Source organism: Glycine soja, chromosome 19 (genome assembly GCF_004193775.1).
Source record: "Glycine soja cultivar W05 chromosome 19, ASM419377v2, whole genome shotgun sequence".
NCBI classification, from domain to species: Eukaryota; Viridiplantae; Streptophyta; class Magnoliopsida; order Fabales; family Fabaceae; genus Glycine; species Glycine soja.
In genome coordinates this window covers 32,400,203-32,415,787 of record NC_041020.1, presented here as the reverse complement: position 1 = coordinate 32,415,787, position 15,585 = coordinate 32,400,203, and the positions used below count along the sequence as shown (strand labels likewise).

The following is a 15,585-nucleotide window of genomic DNA, read 5'->3' as shown; positions in this document are numbered from 1 at the left end:
CATATAGTCACACTTTGTGTATGTCCTTCATGTTTTACATGCCTCATGACACCTAAGCACATTTAGTGAAGAATCTTGGATTTGATCTTGGATTAGTGGACTGAATCATAGCTGAAATTCACTAATCATAATTAGTGAAATTTTGGCTTCAAATTTGGCTCTACAAATTCAAATTCAAATTCAAGTATTCAAATTTCTCTCCAATTTTGTGTGACACTTAGGCTATAAATAGAGGCCTTGTGTGTGCATTTTTTTCAACTTTGATCATTTGAGAAATTAGACTTCAATGTTCAGACCTCATTCTCCCTCTCTCCCTTTCCCTCCACTCATCTTCTCCTACCTTCAAGCTCTTATCCATGGTTTCCTATGGTAGTGAGCTTGTTCTTGACTCATCTTCTCCTTGAAGTGATGTGTTAACTCATTGGCAAGTGTATCAATTTGTCACAAGTAGTAAAGCTAAAATGGAAGTCCAAGTGTCAAATCCAAAGGGACTTTGTTTGTCTTAAGTTGATGTATGCCCAATTTGCAAGTAAGGGATAAGGAATTGCAATAAATAGAAGGATTTGAAATTAAAAAGGTAAGAGCAATAAAATAAACAAGAGTTAATGCAAAAGATAATTTCAGAATTTAAATATGTTGGGGCCTAGCATGCCTAACTACCCTTGATGCAATATTAATATTTTTCTCTATTAATGCTTTCCCAATTTCTACCCACGTCTACTAAGACACTCAACCCTGATCCCTCACAATGAAGAGTCTAATTTATCTATTCTCTCTCCCAAATCCTGCAAAGATTGAATAGTAAATCGCATGAAGCATGGAGATATATGCAGAGCCAAAACAAAGTCACTATATCCCTAGCAATGAATTGTTTAGATGCATTTTCCCAATTCTTTAGAAATTACCATTTCCCAATGTATAACCCCTAAAACTAATGAATGGATGATCAGACCATACAATAAAGATGAAGAACATAAAAGAGGTAGTAGAAATAGAAATTACATTTAATAGATAATAAGAGCACTTACATTACAAGGGTGTTGGCTGCTAGGCTCCCAATAAAGTGGGTTTAGCCTCTCATAGCCATGAGAGGCTTACACTTTAGGGGCTTATGTGGATGGAAGAAGGGGTTGGATGACTAAAAGAAAATAAGGGAGGAATGGCTATAGAAGGAGGGTTTCCCCAATGAGATAGACTCAGACTTTGGATATCTTCAATAGAGAGTTATGAGACTCGATGTCTATCGGTGTGTCTTTCTCCTTTGCTTCTTACTCCTTTTATAGACCTAAGGTAGCTTAAAATTCAGGCAACCATGCACTAAGTGGACCTTCTGGACTTAGCGAGTATGGCAGTGATCACACGCTTAGCGCAGGATTCGCGTTAAGCGCACCTTTGGACTTTTTCCTGGGTCTTTTTCGCGCTAAGCCGCTAAGCAAAAAGACGTGCTGGACATGTCTTGTGCGTTAAGCGAGCTGTCTCAATTTTCAACTTTTTCTTCAAGTTTTTGCATCATTTTTTTCTCCAAAGCACTTGAAATTTTCTTTTTTTGAATCCTGCTGGTAAAAAATTACAATGATGTCAATTTCGTCATTATTTCATTAAAAATAACGTTAAAGTGAAGAAATTGTAATCATTCTTAGCCAAAATTGACTATCAATTTAACTCAAATTTTGCAATTATCATGGTGTCTCCAATCACTTTTCCTCCTTCTCCATTCCGTTACCATTGATCTTCAAGAAGCAAAAGACTCCATTGATAAAGAAGATACAAAGCCTACAAACTCTACATGAAGCTACATTAACATATATCTACAAGCTCTACATGGAGCTACATTAACATATATATATATATATATATATATATATATATATATATATATATATATAAGGGATAAAATTATACTGGTGTAACTTTGACAATTATTATATTATTTTTATAACTTGATATAGAATTGATTTTTACTTATCCAACTGTTAAATTATATTTACATGTTACCAAGATTGTTGGTGTCAAATTCAAAATTGAACAACAACAAGAATGTAATCAAATGATCTATATTTTATTATATTTTGAAATGTTTATATTGCATCGATTTTAATCTATATAAACGAGATAGTTAATAATTTTATATTAATATGAAATTTTGCATTTCATCTATGTGAAAGGAACTTTCAATTTCCCAATGAGTTTTAAGAAAATATTGTTTAGTTAAAAGTTATAAAATAATGCAATAATTTTCAAAGTTATACCGATGTAATTTGATCTTTTCTCGTATGTATGTATATATATAGATATATAGTTAAGATCTAATGAGTATAATTCAGTTAGCAACACGTTGAATTTGTGAGAAAGAACTTGAGTTCGACCCCATAATATACTCTTGGAAAAGGGAGGCAAAGATCCTAATTAGTGTGGTTTAAAATAATTTAAAGTTAAGATTTACATAGAATCTTTATTTTTTTTTTTCTTTTTACAGAATGTGTATAAAGCCCCAAAAATTAGGAATTACGAAATGGGCTTCGCTGAATTTAGACGAAGATTTGAGAAGGCCCAAAACATGAGTCCGACAAAAACAAATGACATCAAAAAATGTTCATCTGAACTCTGAAGTCCTCAACTCCTCGTTCAATTCAAAAATGAAATTTGGACCGAAAACTCAGCGTGTGAATGAAATTTGAAGAGTGTGAAGATGGCGATGGAAGTGGAGCAGAATCAGAATCATCAATTAGGGTTTCCCTTCTGGAAACCGCTCCGTCACAGGTTCGGGCCCGAATCTCCTTTCTTCGCTCCCGGCAACCTCGAACGGGAACTTCTTGCCAAACAGGTTTTCTTTTCTTTTTTCTTTTCTCATTTTCAAATTGTTTGGTGTTTGATTAATGGTTATAAATACCGAATTTTGAGATGGCAATTGTTACTTACCCTTAGTATTTCAAAGCTTGCTTTGGAATTAACAGAAGAAAAGCAACAGCTTGAGAAATGGATGCAAGAGGAAGAAGGAAGGTACTGATCCTTATATTGTTGGTTTCATATTGTTTACAATACGTGAGATTCAAATCAATGCTGGTACATGATTTTCAAATGTCGGGCTTCAAGTTCATGATGGATTGGCTAAAATACATCCAAGTATAAATCAACCAAACACTCCCTAATAGTAATTTTTTGATTGTGAGAGCCTTAAAATACAACATGTTTGTCTTCCTATAGATAAAATATCACCCTAAGTAAACCTGCTCATTGGATTTCCAAAGGGCGGTGCCTTTACAATAATATATACTATCATTTATTGTAGTGTACTTAGAAAACAAAGGCTAAAATACGCTTTCAAGCCTTAATAAACTCCTTGATAAATTTTCTTTACATTGAGTCTTTAATAAAATAATAATTTTATTTTTTATCTTTGGTATTAATTTTTAGTCTTTAATAAATTAGAGAATTTTATGTTTGTTTTATGATGTTTTTTATTAATCTTTTTTAAAGGGACTAATAACAAAGAAAAAAAATTTATCAGCAAATATAAAATTCGTTAATTTATTAGGATCTAAAAAAAGTGTAAAGGACCAAAACAAAAATTGTTTTACCATGAAGCAAAAACAAAAAAAAATTATTAAGAGAGAAACATAAGATTCAGATATTTATTAGAAAAAACAAATATATTTGAGCCAAAAATAAAAATAATGAGATTGTTGTTTGTCATGACTTATGGTGAAAAAAAGAAAAAAAAAATAGATGGAAGAAATAAAAGAAGAGAGAAACTTATAGAAATGATATGATGAAAAATAGAGAATCAAAAAGAAAAATGAGATCAAAGAGAAGTGTCAAATATAACAACTTGTGTACTAGTAGCTCATGTTACAAAGTTTTTTTTTTAATCTTTGGAATAGTTAAGATAATAAGATAAATATGGTTGGCTACCTCAAAAAACTTACAATACTACAATGAGAAGGGTAAAAAAAAATTGTATTTAATTAGTTACTCATGTATATATTATATTTCATTATTTAACTATAATTATTCATTCATGATGATTTTATTTGATTCGAGTGGAAGATATACGTGATTTAGACAAAAAAAAGTAAATTATAATTTTTCATTATACAAAAGACTTCACATTAAATAATATTGTTGATTAATCAAGTAATTAGATACAAATAAATAATGTGTTAAAGTTAAATCATTCATAGTTGAGTTACATCTTTAACAAAAATAATTCTTAGTTAAACTTTAAATTAGACAAAATCTCATTTTATCCGATGAAGAAGGATTAAGAAAAAAAAATAAGATTGTTGATTTACAATATTCATGTGACAACTTCTACATGCTAATTATAGAAAAGTGATCTCCATGAACGAGCAAGTACCACATCTCTAGCTAGAACTGTTACAACATCGCCCTTCATCGTCTCCATTCTGCATTTCTCCATCACATTCACGCCCTAAACGCACATCAACGTAATTAAGTAGCATCCTTCACATCAACCAACACACATTCACCACCATGCAACCGTGGGTTTTCAAGTCCTTCCAGCCCTCCTCCCAAAGGAAGAAACACCCTCCCACCTCCAACCCGCGTCTCCTCCCCCTCCTCGCTGCCACCCTCGCCGCCACCATCTTCCTCCTCTTCCTCTTCCGCCAGACCCTCCTCGACCCCACCACCTCTGCCGACCTCTGCGTCTCCTCCTCCTCCGTCGTTCCCCTCACGCCCTCCGAGGCCGCCATCGCCGCCGAGTTCGACACCTCCCCGCTCACCCTCGTCACCATCCTCCACTACGCCACGGCGCGTGTGCTCCCTCAGCAGACCAAGGGCGAGATCCGGAGATCCTTCGACGTGCTTCAGTCCCTCGCGCCATGCAACTTCCTTGTGTTCGGACTCGGCCACGACTCGCTTATGTGGGACTCGTTCAATCCACGTGGCACCACGCTGTTTCTCGAGGAGGATCCCAAGTGGACCCTCTCTGCCCTCCAGCGCTTCCCCATCCTACGTGCCCACACCGTTCGTTACTCCACGCGCCTCACCGAGTCCAAGACCCTCCTCTCCTCTTATAAGGATAATTGTGCCCGTGTCAGCGTGACCACCGGTCACCCACTCAAGGGTAACCGCTTGTGTAAGCTGGCACTGCACAATTTGCCTAATGAGGTGTACGATCGTGATTGGGATGTGATCATGATCGATGGGCCGCGAGGGTATTTTGCGGCCGCGCCCGGTAGAATGGCGGTCATATACTCCACCGCGATGATGGCGCGTGGGAGAAAGAGATCGGGTGTGACGCACGTGTTTCTTCATGACGTGGATAGGGAGGTTGAGAAGCAGTATGCCAAGGAGTTCTTGTGCATGAAATATAGGGTTGGGGGGATTAGGAAACTTTGGCACTTTGTTATTCCACCCGTTGTTAATGCTAGTGATATTGCTCATGGATTTTGTTGAAATTGTAGTGTCTTATACTTTGTTCTTTTATGTATGTCTTTAATATGAAATAGAAAAGGTTTTGTTCTATGTTAGAAATTTTGTTTCGTAGTAGTACCCAACAAGTTTTATCATCCCTATTCGTGTCTCTTTTATATGTCCAGAAGTTTCTATACTATACCTCATGTAATAGTATCAAAGTTAGTCTTGTTTTTTTCAAAGTATAAAACAAGTTACACAATTTTGGAAGACAAATATTGTCCTATGCAGCTTTGAAGTGTATAATACATAGCATTTCTTTATCCCACAAACCATTCTTGGCATGTCATTCCTTTTCTAGTTCTCTAAATTGGAAATAATTCAAAGAACGCCCTCGCCGATCAGTTCAAGATCCATAGCTTTCTAAATAGAGAGAGAAAATTTATAAACTTTTCTTCTTCTATTTTTGGAGTAGAGAGGAGGATGGAAAGGACCAAATATCTCTCCTTAATTTTGACTCTTTAATTTCCTCTCCAAAATTTGGAAGGGGAGAAATTTTTATATTGATTAAATTAAATTTTTTAACAATTTTTATTTGTCTATTTTAAGAATATAATGGTAAATTATTTCATTGTCTTTTTTCTCCCTCTCATGCATTGTCACCAGACATGGTGTTTCATGTATCTTGTCTACCAAATTGAAATTCTCTTCTTTTCCTCACCAATTTCAACGAACAGTTCATACAATAGCTTAATGCTTGTTTATGTTTATATCATGGTTTGCATAAAGTAAATTTGAGTTTAAAAAGTCAAACGTCATTCTCAATGTTTTGTTTGGATATATATAATCAATTCTATGCCAAAATTTATTTTTGAAAGAAGTAATTCTTAGTTTTTCAGTGAATAAAATCAATTGTTGGTAGTGATAACCACTTTTTTTTTTTTGACGATGCAAATACTTATAATTATATTTTAAGAATAATTTCCATCAAAATATAAATTCAACTGTTAGTTCCTATTTGAATGGTTCCCCAAAATCCGGATGATGAATACTGCATTTAGCTTAATGTTTAAACTTGGACATGAACCCTGGCCCAATAGAAATGCCTGAAGCCCTGAACAAATATAACAAAACTTCCAAGATGTTATATTTAAAACAAATCCGTAGACCAAACAAAAACAAATTAAAAAAATCACATTTGTTGAGAGTGGGATTTGAACCCACGCCCTTTCGGACCAGAACCTTAATCTGGCGCCTTAGACCAACTCGGCCATCTCAACATTTCCTATTTATTATTGATCATTTTATAATTATATATAATATTATTCCTGCGTATTCTATTTCTAACAACTCGCAATTAGTTCAAAACTGTGTTCTTGTGTTATCTGCTGTCCTTTTTTTTAACTGAAATACTCATAGTATATTTGCTAACGTATTTTAGTTAGTTTTAATTTTTTTAAACTGAAAAATTTGTTTGGCTAATAAATAAATTTTTTTAGTAATGGGAAGGGTTTTTTAAAATGTTAGTTTTTAGTTTTTTATATTTTTTATTTTTATCCTCAATATATTTTTTAATTATCTTTTTTTTTAAATTATAATTTTATTATTTTTTATCATTTATAGTTTTAAACTACTTCATACAACTCATTTTAATGACTATTTATAATTTAATAAGTTAAAATTATCTTTTCAATTTTTCGGTTAGTTTTACTAACCATAACTTTAACCTTTTAATATTTATCTTATTCCCCTCAATTGTTCAACTCAGTCACATGCATAAATGCATATGCATATTGATCATATCCATTTGATAAATGTTAATTTAGTTAGCAAGAGATTCAATCCAAGAACTTTCTTTTTTCTTCTTTTCCCTTAACCATTCAATTTACAACACCCAATTGTTTCGATAGTCTTGCATTGGAAACAAATCCATCTTCCTTAAATTTAAACACTTTGTAGTTTCAGATGCATTGTCTCTAACCTAAAATCATTCTGTTTCCTTATTGTAGTTACCACCAATTGATGAACCGTAACCATACGAAAACTTTGCTTATACCACGATAGAACCTAGAAACGTTTTGCATAACTGCAGTGTCGTAAAAGCTTCTCCATTACTCCTCACCTATACCATTTCATGTATGCTCTGCTTCTAAGGCATTTCCACTAATACCCTCCGCCAAAATTATAGTTTTCAAATGTGCAGTTGAGTTTACCGCTATGAATTGAATCATTAGTTTTAACGAAGTATCCTCGTTTTAACTGATGGTTCCAAATTGGGATTCTTGTTGTTTAGAGGTGTACAGAATTAAGATTTCAATGGATTTTTTAAAAGATTTTTTTAATAAAAATTTATGGTATTTAATTAAGATTTTTAAATAGTATAGATAAATCTTGTAATATTTAATTAAGACTTTTAAGATTTTCTAAAAAGGACAACAAAATCTAATTGTATTTAATTAAGTTTTTTTTTTAACTTATAAAAAGTCTTTAAGTATTTAAAAACATACAAACTTCAATGAATTATTTTGTAAGATGAATTTTGATATATTTTATCTGATTTTTTAGTATAAAATATCTATCAAATAATCATATCCAAATCCTTAAGATTTTTCTAGACTTTTTTTCTTTTCTTTTATTAGTTATCAGATTTTCTTTTTTTTCGCATCACACATGCACTCATCTCTCATGCCCTCATCTCTCTTCAACACAAAAATGAGATCTTATTCTTAAAGATGTATATTATCTATGTTTCTTCTATTCTTTTAAAATATAAAAATATCAAATATATTTCTCTCATGTGCACTTTTCTGGTTGTTTTTTTATTAATGTTTGTCTTATGTCAAAACTAACAAAAAAAAAAAGAATTCAATTATTCCTTTCAGCAATGGAATATTCTTGGAGCTTGTATATGTAGCAATTAGAGAAGAATGGCTGGGGGTGTAAAAGCAAATGTGATGTTCTTGACCACTGGTATTAGCATTGGTTTTTTGTAAAGGTGGGGCGTAGGTGGATGATACTGTTGTTAAGTGTTGAGATGGGGCTGGCTGTTCTTGTTTTTGTGAACTAGATGTCCTTTTTCATGCGAGGGGATTCCTTGTGCCCACTATTTCAATATATTATTTATTTGGCCGATCAAAAAGAAATGTGTCTATGGATAGCTATATTTTTCTCTAATACTAACTATACTTATCACCTACTCCACAAAATATTTTCATGACTTTTCTTGATAATTTCATACTTCCTATAACTCAATAACCCACCTACAAATTATTCAAATATAATCATTTCTTTTCTTTTTTTTACTAACACTTGTAATTTTGAATATGTTTTTAAAAATTCACATAATCTTTTCAAATCTTATAAACCTATAAAATTCTTTTAAAACCTTTAAACTCTTATGATATAAATTCATTAAAATTTAAATTAAAAAATCTTAATCATAATTTTTTTTGAAGAAATATAATAAATCATACCATTCTTACATATTCTTTTAAAATCCTCATACTTTGTTATGCTAAAATAGTCTGGGCTAAGTTTATCAGCAATTCTATATCTTTAATTGTTATTCATCTCTGATCTCTTTTCTAAATTCTGCTACCCTTAATTGTGAGATAGTGCAGCAAATGTTATATTGAGTGACAATCAGCCTTAACAAGCATCCCTTGTCCCCACAAAACCCTACGCATATTTTGTGGAACTAATCAAATATTTTGTGTTATGGCAGTATACAAATGTGGACATAACATCTCCAGTCTCGCTGTTAAGTTAAATTTGACAGCTAATTATTAACCTGCCCACTGCCCCTATGGTTGAAACTTGAAACCAACCGAAAAATCCAATCCCACAATAAAAAATGAAAACATTCAAACACTTTTCCACTATGGTTTCCCTTTCGTGGATTAGCTTAGTGGACCATGTAATATGTAATTTTTCTTATCGGTCGTTCTGTGCTGACTACTGAAGTAGGAAAACCTAGCCGGGAAAAAGCAGCAAGTGCCAACCATTGCGTAAAAATGTTAGCCTTACAGCAGCTCCAATATAGGAATAAAATGAACATAAAATAAAGAGTCAAGAGGAAAATGAAGTAAATGATAAGTGTCATGAATTGTGGAACTGGTCAACTCAAAAATAAATGTCACGCAAGCTACACTTGAACCAAAATATCTCTTAATTTTAACAAAAGGGTCCATCATAAGGCTGGGTTTTGGTCTACCTTGGTGTATACAAAGGGGACACCTTTCTTGGGACAATCTCATCGATCTGCTCAGCTGACAAAATGGATGTCTCACTTTCATAATTTCCGTTTTCCATCTGCTGGTGTAACTGGCAGAAGAAAAGCCAAATGCGTCAATCAATTCATTCATGAACTTCAAGCCCAACAAAGTTTAAATATATATATATATATATATATATATATAGCAACATAGACAGACAATTGACCATCAACAACCAAGGAGATCAATCTTTTTTACGAGAAAATAAGATATGTAATTCAGATGAATTAGCTGAACTAAACAACCGGAAGTAATAATAGCATTAACATACTGCTTAGAAGTTATAAATGAACTCGTAGTCCTAGTCCTATTACCAATCACCTTACATTGAATATTTTGAGACCAATTAGCAGCAATGGTTCTAAACTATCAGTTTAGAATTAGATACACCAAAACCAAATGCTAAAATTAGTATATAGGTGTTGCTAATGCTAACAGAATGTTGTAAAATGAATGTGATTAAAATTCGGAGTTTGTCTGCCAATTACCACTGTTACATTTTATTGGAAGCAAGATTTGAAACGAATTTCCCAGTACTTAGAAATTGAAACCAGTATTTACCTTCTCAAGGATCGCAGATTGATCATCCAAGTGAAACTTGCGCATGTACTTCAGCATCTCTAGTTGCTGCACAGTTTTCTTTCTAAATTAGCATAGCAGCGTAGCAAGTACCATAGAATTCATCAGAAGTCAAATAAACTTTACCTGTTCCTGTAACTTTTGTTGATTGAGCATTTTTTCTGTAAATTCTTCTTCTCCAAGCTCTGCCTCATCACAGGCCACCTCTTCTCTGCCAAAAGTCATTTTGCATTATGTAACTGTTTATTAATCCTTCTACTAGACAAAGTGGTGTATTTTATTTTGTGTGGGGACAGAAGAAAAGGCAAGCATTAAATCAGAAAATAGACTTTAGTAGCTTTGAAACAACAAAGTGCATTATAGATTAAATTTTGAGGGGGGGGATTCAAAACCAGGGCCATTCTCATATAAGAGAATGTTAACAGGGTAAGAAGTGAGTGAAAACTGCATATATGAGAGAACTTACTTCGAAAGGAATTTATAAAACTGAATCACCAAATCCAGGTCATTCTCATAGACAGTACTGACTTTTCCAAGGCATGAGATACCAAATCTTGGGTCTGTAGCATAAATTATGTTAATAACAATGCTTCAGAATAAAATACTATGAAGTTTGGTTATACAAAATAAAACAGATTCTGCATACAATCATTCCATGTATCAAAATGCTCTCAAGTTAACCCCACAGCTATCCTAACTAAAATGGCAGGAAAACAAATGTAAAGTAAAATAAGAAAAGGTTATTCCTTTCAAATGTAAAAATTGTAATGTTAGACTTTATTTGGGAGAAGAAAACACAGGGATTTTCCAGAAAGAAAAGAACCAAGGACCTGGGAACAATAATATACAACCTCAAATTCCATCCAAGCAATATTGAAATAAAAGTATCACCCATCACGTATCTACTATGTCGTGTAAACTCATTTTCATCCCAAGGACCACGATCAAGAACTAGAAGCACATCATATTTGACCATCAAGATTCCAAGATGATTTGATCCATTATGTGTTTAATTCTCTTTTATGCATAAAGAGGGAATACCCAATAGCCAATAATACTTTAGACGGTTTTTGTATCTGGGAAAAATAAACATTCAATCAGGGATGTGTGCATTGTCAAACACACACTGACACACATCAAACGATGGCATCCATGGTGTTGCTGCAGCCTGCAGCGGAGCAGGGTTTACACAAAAATAAGACCTAGATGGCACAGATTAATGATATGTAAAATGAGGCACCAATGCTACAAAGTACAAACAACTAATATATTGCAATAAAACAAACATACCAACACCCATCTCCAAAAATATCTCTTCCTGTATTGCAGTGGTCACAGCAACAGCTTCCTGCTCATCAGTTATGAATTCCAGAAAATTACAGTGAAATGCATTATATACTGACTTTTATCACATAAATTCGAAGGGCAAAAACATCATCTTATAACAACTTGCACTTTAACTTTATATATCCAGCATTTAAATAGGTCTCTCCATAAAACAAAAGCTCAACACACATAGGTGCCAATAAAAAAAGGTAACAAGTGTACAACAATGTCCCATGTGGTTTGTGATGACTAATAAGAAAAGGGCAATCCAATGCACCAGACTCCCACCTAGTGGAGTCGATGAAGGGTAGATATATTATCCCTGCAAGAAGAGGGGCTGTTTCCAGAATTTAAATCTTCTGACCTTATTGTTGCACCAAGACTTGGCCTCTTCTCATGAGTAATCATCAAATCAGAAAATCAGATCAAGAAGCACAGACAAAGGTTCTAGTTACTCAGGTCAGCTGTCCCAGGTTAATGAATTCAAATCAAAGGAAGAATCAACTGGTGAAGAGACCGTAAACAAAGTCATTCTTCTAAGGTGCCTGCATAATCTTCTATTTTTTGGACAAAATTTAGGTTTCGTACATTATGCTTTCGCATTGTTCTTCCATTAAAATTAAGAATTTCACTTCTACAACCATAACAAATCTTTATTAGGTCTAACTTCACCTCTATAACCACCAAAATCTTCATTAGATCTAATTTAACGTTCATCTAATTTTAATTAATCAAATAGTATACAAAAATGTATTCAAGTAACTACGTCTAATTTTTGTCCAATTAACTTTCCTTAACAAGCCCATTAATAGTTCCTAAAATTAAGGACGATTCTGGATACTAAATGTACCATCAATCGAAGATAAGGTGTGCAATTGAATAAAGGATGCAAAATAAAAAAAACACCTGCTTATCCTGCACAGCCTCTGCAATCCTTTTTTTCACATCTGCAGATAGATACCAAATCCCAAAGTGCAAAAAATCAAAAAAGGACCATGGAATTAATCAATCAACAAGCAGAACAAATCTGGTAAACGAAACGCCGAAAACAAAGTACGAACCAGGTTGGGAAGTAAGAAAAATGAAACGATCGAAAAGATAATAAAGTTGCTCTCTAGTTAACATTCCACTACTCTGCGTCCCAGATGCCATTCGCGACGCTCACGAACCACACAAGCACAAACCAAGAGACAAGAGCCACACTGTACAATTTAGGCGAAACAATTGATAACTCTATTTTACTTTATTTTTCATCACAACAAAATTTCGCTTTCAAAATTACTATTAATAACTAAACTCTGATTAAATTAAATGAATAAAATAAATAAATAAATAAATAAATAAACCATGTGATAAGCTGAAAAGTATACTTTATCATTTCTCAAGGAGAGATCAGAGACAAACAAAAAGCACATAACCCTAACGAAAGAAAAGAAAAAAAAAAAAAAGCACTATAAAAAAAGCACATAAAACTGGAGTATGTAACAACGGTAATAATACAGTGAAATATTATCATCATCAGCATCCGGTCCTAAACCTAATCCCAATCCCATAATAATAAATTAGAAATCCTCATCCATCTTGAAGACGTGGGTCCCACCGTTCCCGTTCAAGCTGTTCATAACAGAAGCCTTTTGATACTCCCCGACGCGCTTCTCGAAGAAGTTGGTCTTTCCCTGCAGCGAAATCAGCTCCATCCAATCGAACGGGTTCTGAACATTGTACACCTTCCCGCACCCAAGCGCCCCCAGCAACCGATCTGCCACAAACTCAATGTATTGACTCATCAAATCACCGTTCATCCCCACCAACGCGCAGGGCAGCGCGTCGCACACAAACTCCCGCTCAATATCCACGGCGTCCCTCACAATCTCCCTCACGCGCTCCTCGGTGAGCTTCTGCCTCAGCAGAGAGTAGAGCAGACACGCGAAATCGCAGTGTAGCCCTTCGTCGCGAGAAATGAGTTCGTTTGAGAAAGTGAGCCCCGGCATGAGTCCTCGTTTTTTGAGCCAGAAGATAGCGCAGAAGCTTCCAGAGAAGAAAATACCTTTAACACAGGAGTTACATATTAGCTTAATAGTTAAAAAAAAAAAAGTTCAATTGTTTAAGGAATGAGATATTTGAACATTAGTATTTAAGTTGAGACTTAACTTAATTTCAAAACAAATTCAAAGAGATAAAAATTAATACTAAGTGATTTTTTTTATTATTAATCTTAAACATGAAAGTTAACACCTCATATCCATCACTTCTTAAACTTTTTAATAAATAAATAATAATGATAAGTGATTCTTCAATTAATCTTAAATATATTTTAATATAATTTTAAAATTTTAAAAAAATAACTTTAAATCTAATTCAATCTTAAAAATTAATTAAAAATAAAAATTATTTCTCACTTATATATTTTAAAACTTAAATTTTTCCCAATCCCAACCTGAAAAGTAAACATTTCACAATTCAAGTCTCTCTTGATAACATTTTAACAAACCTAAAAAATATAAGATTGTGTTGATAATTAAAAAAAATTAAAACTTCAATTTTTTTTCACTGATATTTTGTTAACAAAACTAATAAATTCTGATATATTAAAAATAATATATTAACAAAATAACATTTATGGATGAAAATAAAAATACCTTCAACACATGCGAAGGCAACGAGACGCTCGGCGAAGGAGTCGGAGGAATCGATCCAGCGAAGGGCCCACTGGGCTTTCTTAGCGACGCAGGGGATGGTGTCGATGGCACGGAAGAGGTGGTTCTTCTGGTCGGAGTCCTTGATGTAGGTTTCGAGGAGGAGGCTGTACATCTCGGAGTGGATGTTCTCGATGGCGATCTGGAAGCCGTAGAAGGCCCGGGCCTCGGGGAGCTGGATCTCCTTTGTGAAGCGCCCGGCGAGGTTCTCGAGGACGATGCCATCGGAGGCGGCGAAGAAGGCGAGGACGTGGGTGACGAAGTGGCGCTCGCCGTCGGTGAGGGAGTCCCAGTGGCGGAGGTCCTGGGAGAGGTCCACCTCCTCCGCCGTCCAGAACGAGGCTTCGGCTTTCTTGTACATTTCCCAGATTTGCGGGTATTGGATTGGGAACATGCAGAAGCGATCCGGGTTCGGAGCCAGGAGGGGCTCTTCGGGAATTGAAGGCATTGTGATGATAAGAATAAAAGAGAGAGAATGAAAGAAAAGAGAAGTTTTGAGTTTTGATTGAAGGTTAAGGTTAGGGTTTGAGTTTGGGAGCGGAGGGTTTATATAGGGAGAAGTGAAAAAATGGAGCGGGGATTTGAAAATTTTAAAATTTTGAGGGTTAAGCTTGCGGGAGAAGATGGAACTGTGTGAGAGGGGTAGTTTGGGGATTTCGTGGGGCGTGTTGGAGAAGTCTTTTGTGTTGCGGTGCGGAGGGAGGGAATTTTGGTTTCGCGGGATTTTTTAGGGTTTGAAAATTGGAATTGGAAAGAAAGAGTGCGTAGTACGCTGGTTGTGTGTGTTACAGTTTTGGAGTTTGGTGGGCGATGGGTGAAATTTGACACCCATGTGGATTTTGGTTCAGATTTTTTAAAGGCAAACCGGTTGTATTGTTCTTAACAGGGAAACGTGCCAACCTTTTAATATTGTATACGTTGAAGTACGGGCCGTTGAATTGAATTTCACGTACCCGCACGAACTTTTTTATTATTTTTTTATATAATATTTCTAAAAGAACATATAATACACATACCTGTTGTTTATGAAGGATCCCGTGGTGTTTAAATAATTAAAATGATTTAAAGAGATTGATTTTTGTTTATATGTTATAAATTTTTTTAGATGAAAATAAAGTTAATTCAACTTATATTTTAAATTAAAAATCATTTTAACATACAAATAAATGATAAAATCAGAAAAATAAAATATTAAATTTAATTAAATATTTTATTTTCGTATTTTAATTTATGTATAACTTTAATTTTTGAATTTAAATTATTTGTATCGAATTGTTATAATTTTTTTTATTTTGATATGTTGGACACTTTTGTATCATATATTTATAGAT

At 34.0% G+C, this 15,585-nt stretch overlaps 3 protein-coding genes, 1 long non-coding RNA gene and 1 other non-coding gene across 5 annotated transcripts; 2 read left to right on the top strand and 3 right to left on the bottom strand.

Moving 5' to 3' along the window:
- The first annotated feature begins 2,612 nt into the window (after positions 1-2,612).
- On the top strand, positions 2,613-3,149 carry LOC114398383. Its single transcript, XR_003663591.1, has 2 exons — positions 2,613-2,824; positions 2,936-3,149. It is a non-coding gene; the product is annotated as an uncharacterized LOC114398383 (long non-coding RNA).
- A 1,086-nt stretch (positions 3,150-4,235) lies between these two features.
- LOC114398292 (probable methyltransferase At1g27930) lies at positions 4,236-5,558 on the top strand. The gene has a single exon (XM_028360474.1). It carries the CDS (start codon positions 4,495-4,497, stop codon positions 5,419-5,421), a length of 927 nt encoding a protein of 308 aa, XP_028216275.1. The 5' UTR covers positions 4,236-4,494; the 3' UTR covers positions 5,422-5,558.
- A 1,020-nt stretch (positions 5,559-6,578) lies between these two features.
- TRNAL-AAG lies at positions 6,579-6,659 on the bottom strand. The gene has a single exon. It is a non-coding gene; the product is annotated as a tRNA-Leu (tRNA).
- Positions 6,660-9,408: 2,749 nt separating this feature from the next.
- Positions 9,409-13,019, bottom strand: LOC114399947. The gene is made up of 8 exons (XM_028362177.1): positions 12,929-13,019; positions 12,620-12,760; positions 12,465-12,505; positions 11,523-11,580; positions 10,699-10,792; positions 10,359-10,443; positions 10,215-10,280; positions 9,409-9,702 (listed from the first exon to the last, which is right to left on the bottom strand). Exons 2-8 carry the CDS (start codon positions 12,708-12,710, stop codon positions 9,589-9,591), a joined length of 549 nt encoding a protein of 182 aa, XP_028217978.1. The 5' UTR covers positions 12,711-12,760; positions 12,929-13,019; the 3' UTR covers positions 9,409-9,588.
- On the bottom strand, positions 12,909-15,066 carry LOC114399946 (ribonucleoside-diphosphate reductase small chain). Its single transcript, XM_028362176.1, has 2 exons — positions 14,198-15,066; positions 12,909-13,605 (listed from the first exon to the last, which is right to left on the bottom strand). The coding sequence occupies exons 1-2, from the start codon at positions 14,700-14,702 to the stop codon at positions 13,121-13,123; spliced, it is 990 nt and encodes a 329-aa protein (XP_028217977.1). The 5' UTR covers positions 14,703-15,066; the 3' UTR covers positions 12,909-13,120.
- Between the last annotated feature and the right edge of the window lie 519 nt (positions 15,067-15,585).

Bases quoted from the DNA above. Each gene is read 5' to 3' on its own strand.
- LOC114399947 (XM_028362177.1), bottom strand. From the start codon at position 12,710: ATGGCATCTGGGACGCAGAGTAGTGGAATGTTAACTAGAGAGCAACTT. The intron at 10,793-11,522 runs GTATGTTTGTTT...TTTATGCTACAG, and splicing joins ATTTTTGGAGATGGGTGTTG to ACCCAAGATTTGGTATCTCA. The intron at 10,444-10,698 runs GTAAGTTCTCTC...GACTTTTGGCAG, and splicing joins TTTTATAAATTCCTTTCGAA to AGAAGAGGTGGCCTGTGATG.
- LOC114399946 (XM_028362176.1), bottom strand. From the start codon at position 14,702: ATGCCTTCAATTCCCGAAGAGCCCCTCCTGGCTCCGAACCCGGATCGC. The intron at 13,606-14,197 runs GTATTTTTATTT...CCTGTGTTAAAG, and splicing joins TGCCTTCGCATGTGTTGAAG to GTATTTTCTTCTCTGGAAGC.
- LOC114398292 (XM_028360474.1), top strand. From the start codon at position 4,495: ATGCAACCGTGGGTTTTCAAGTCCTTCCAGCCCTCCTCCCAAAGGAAG.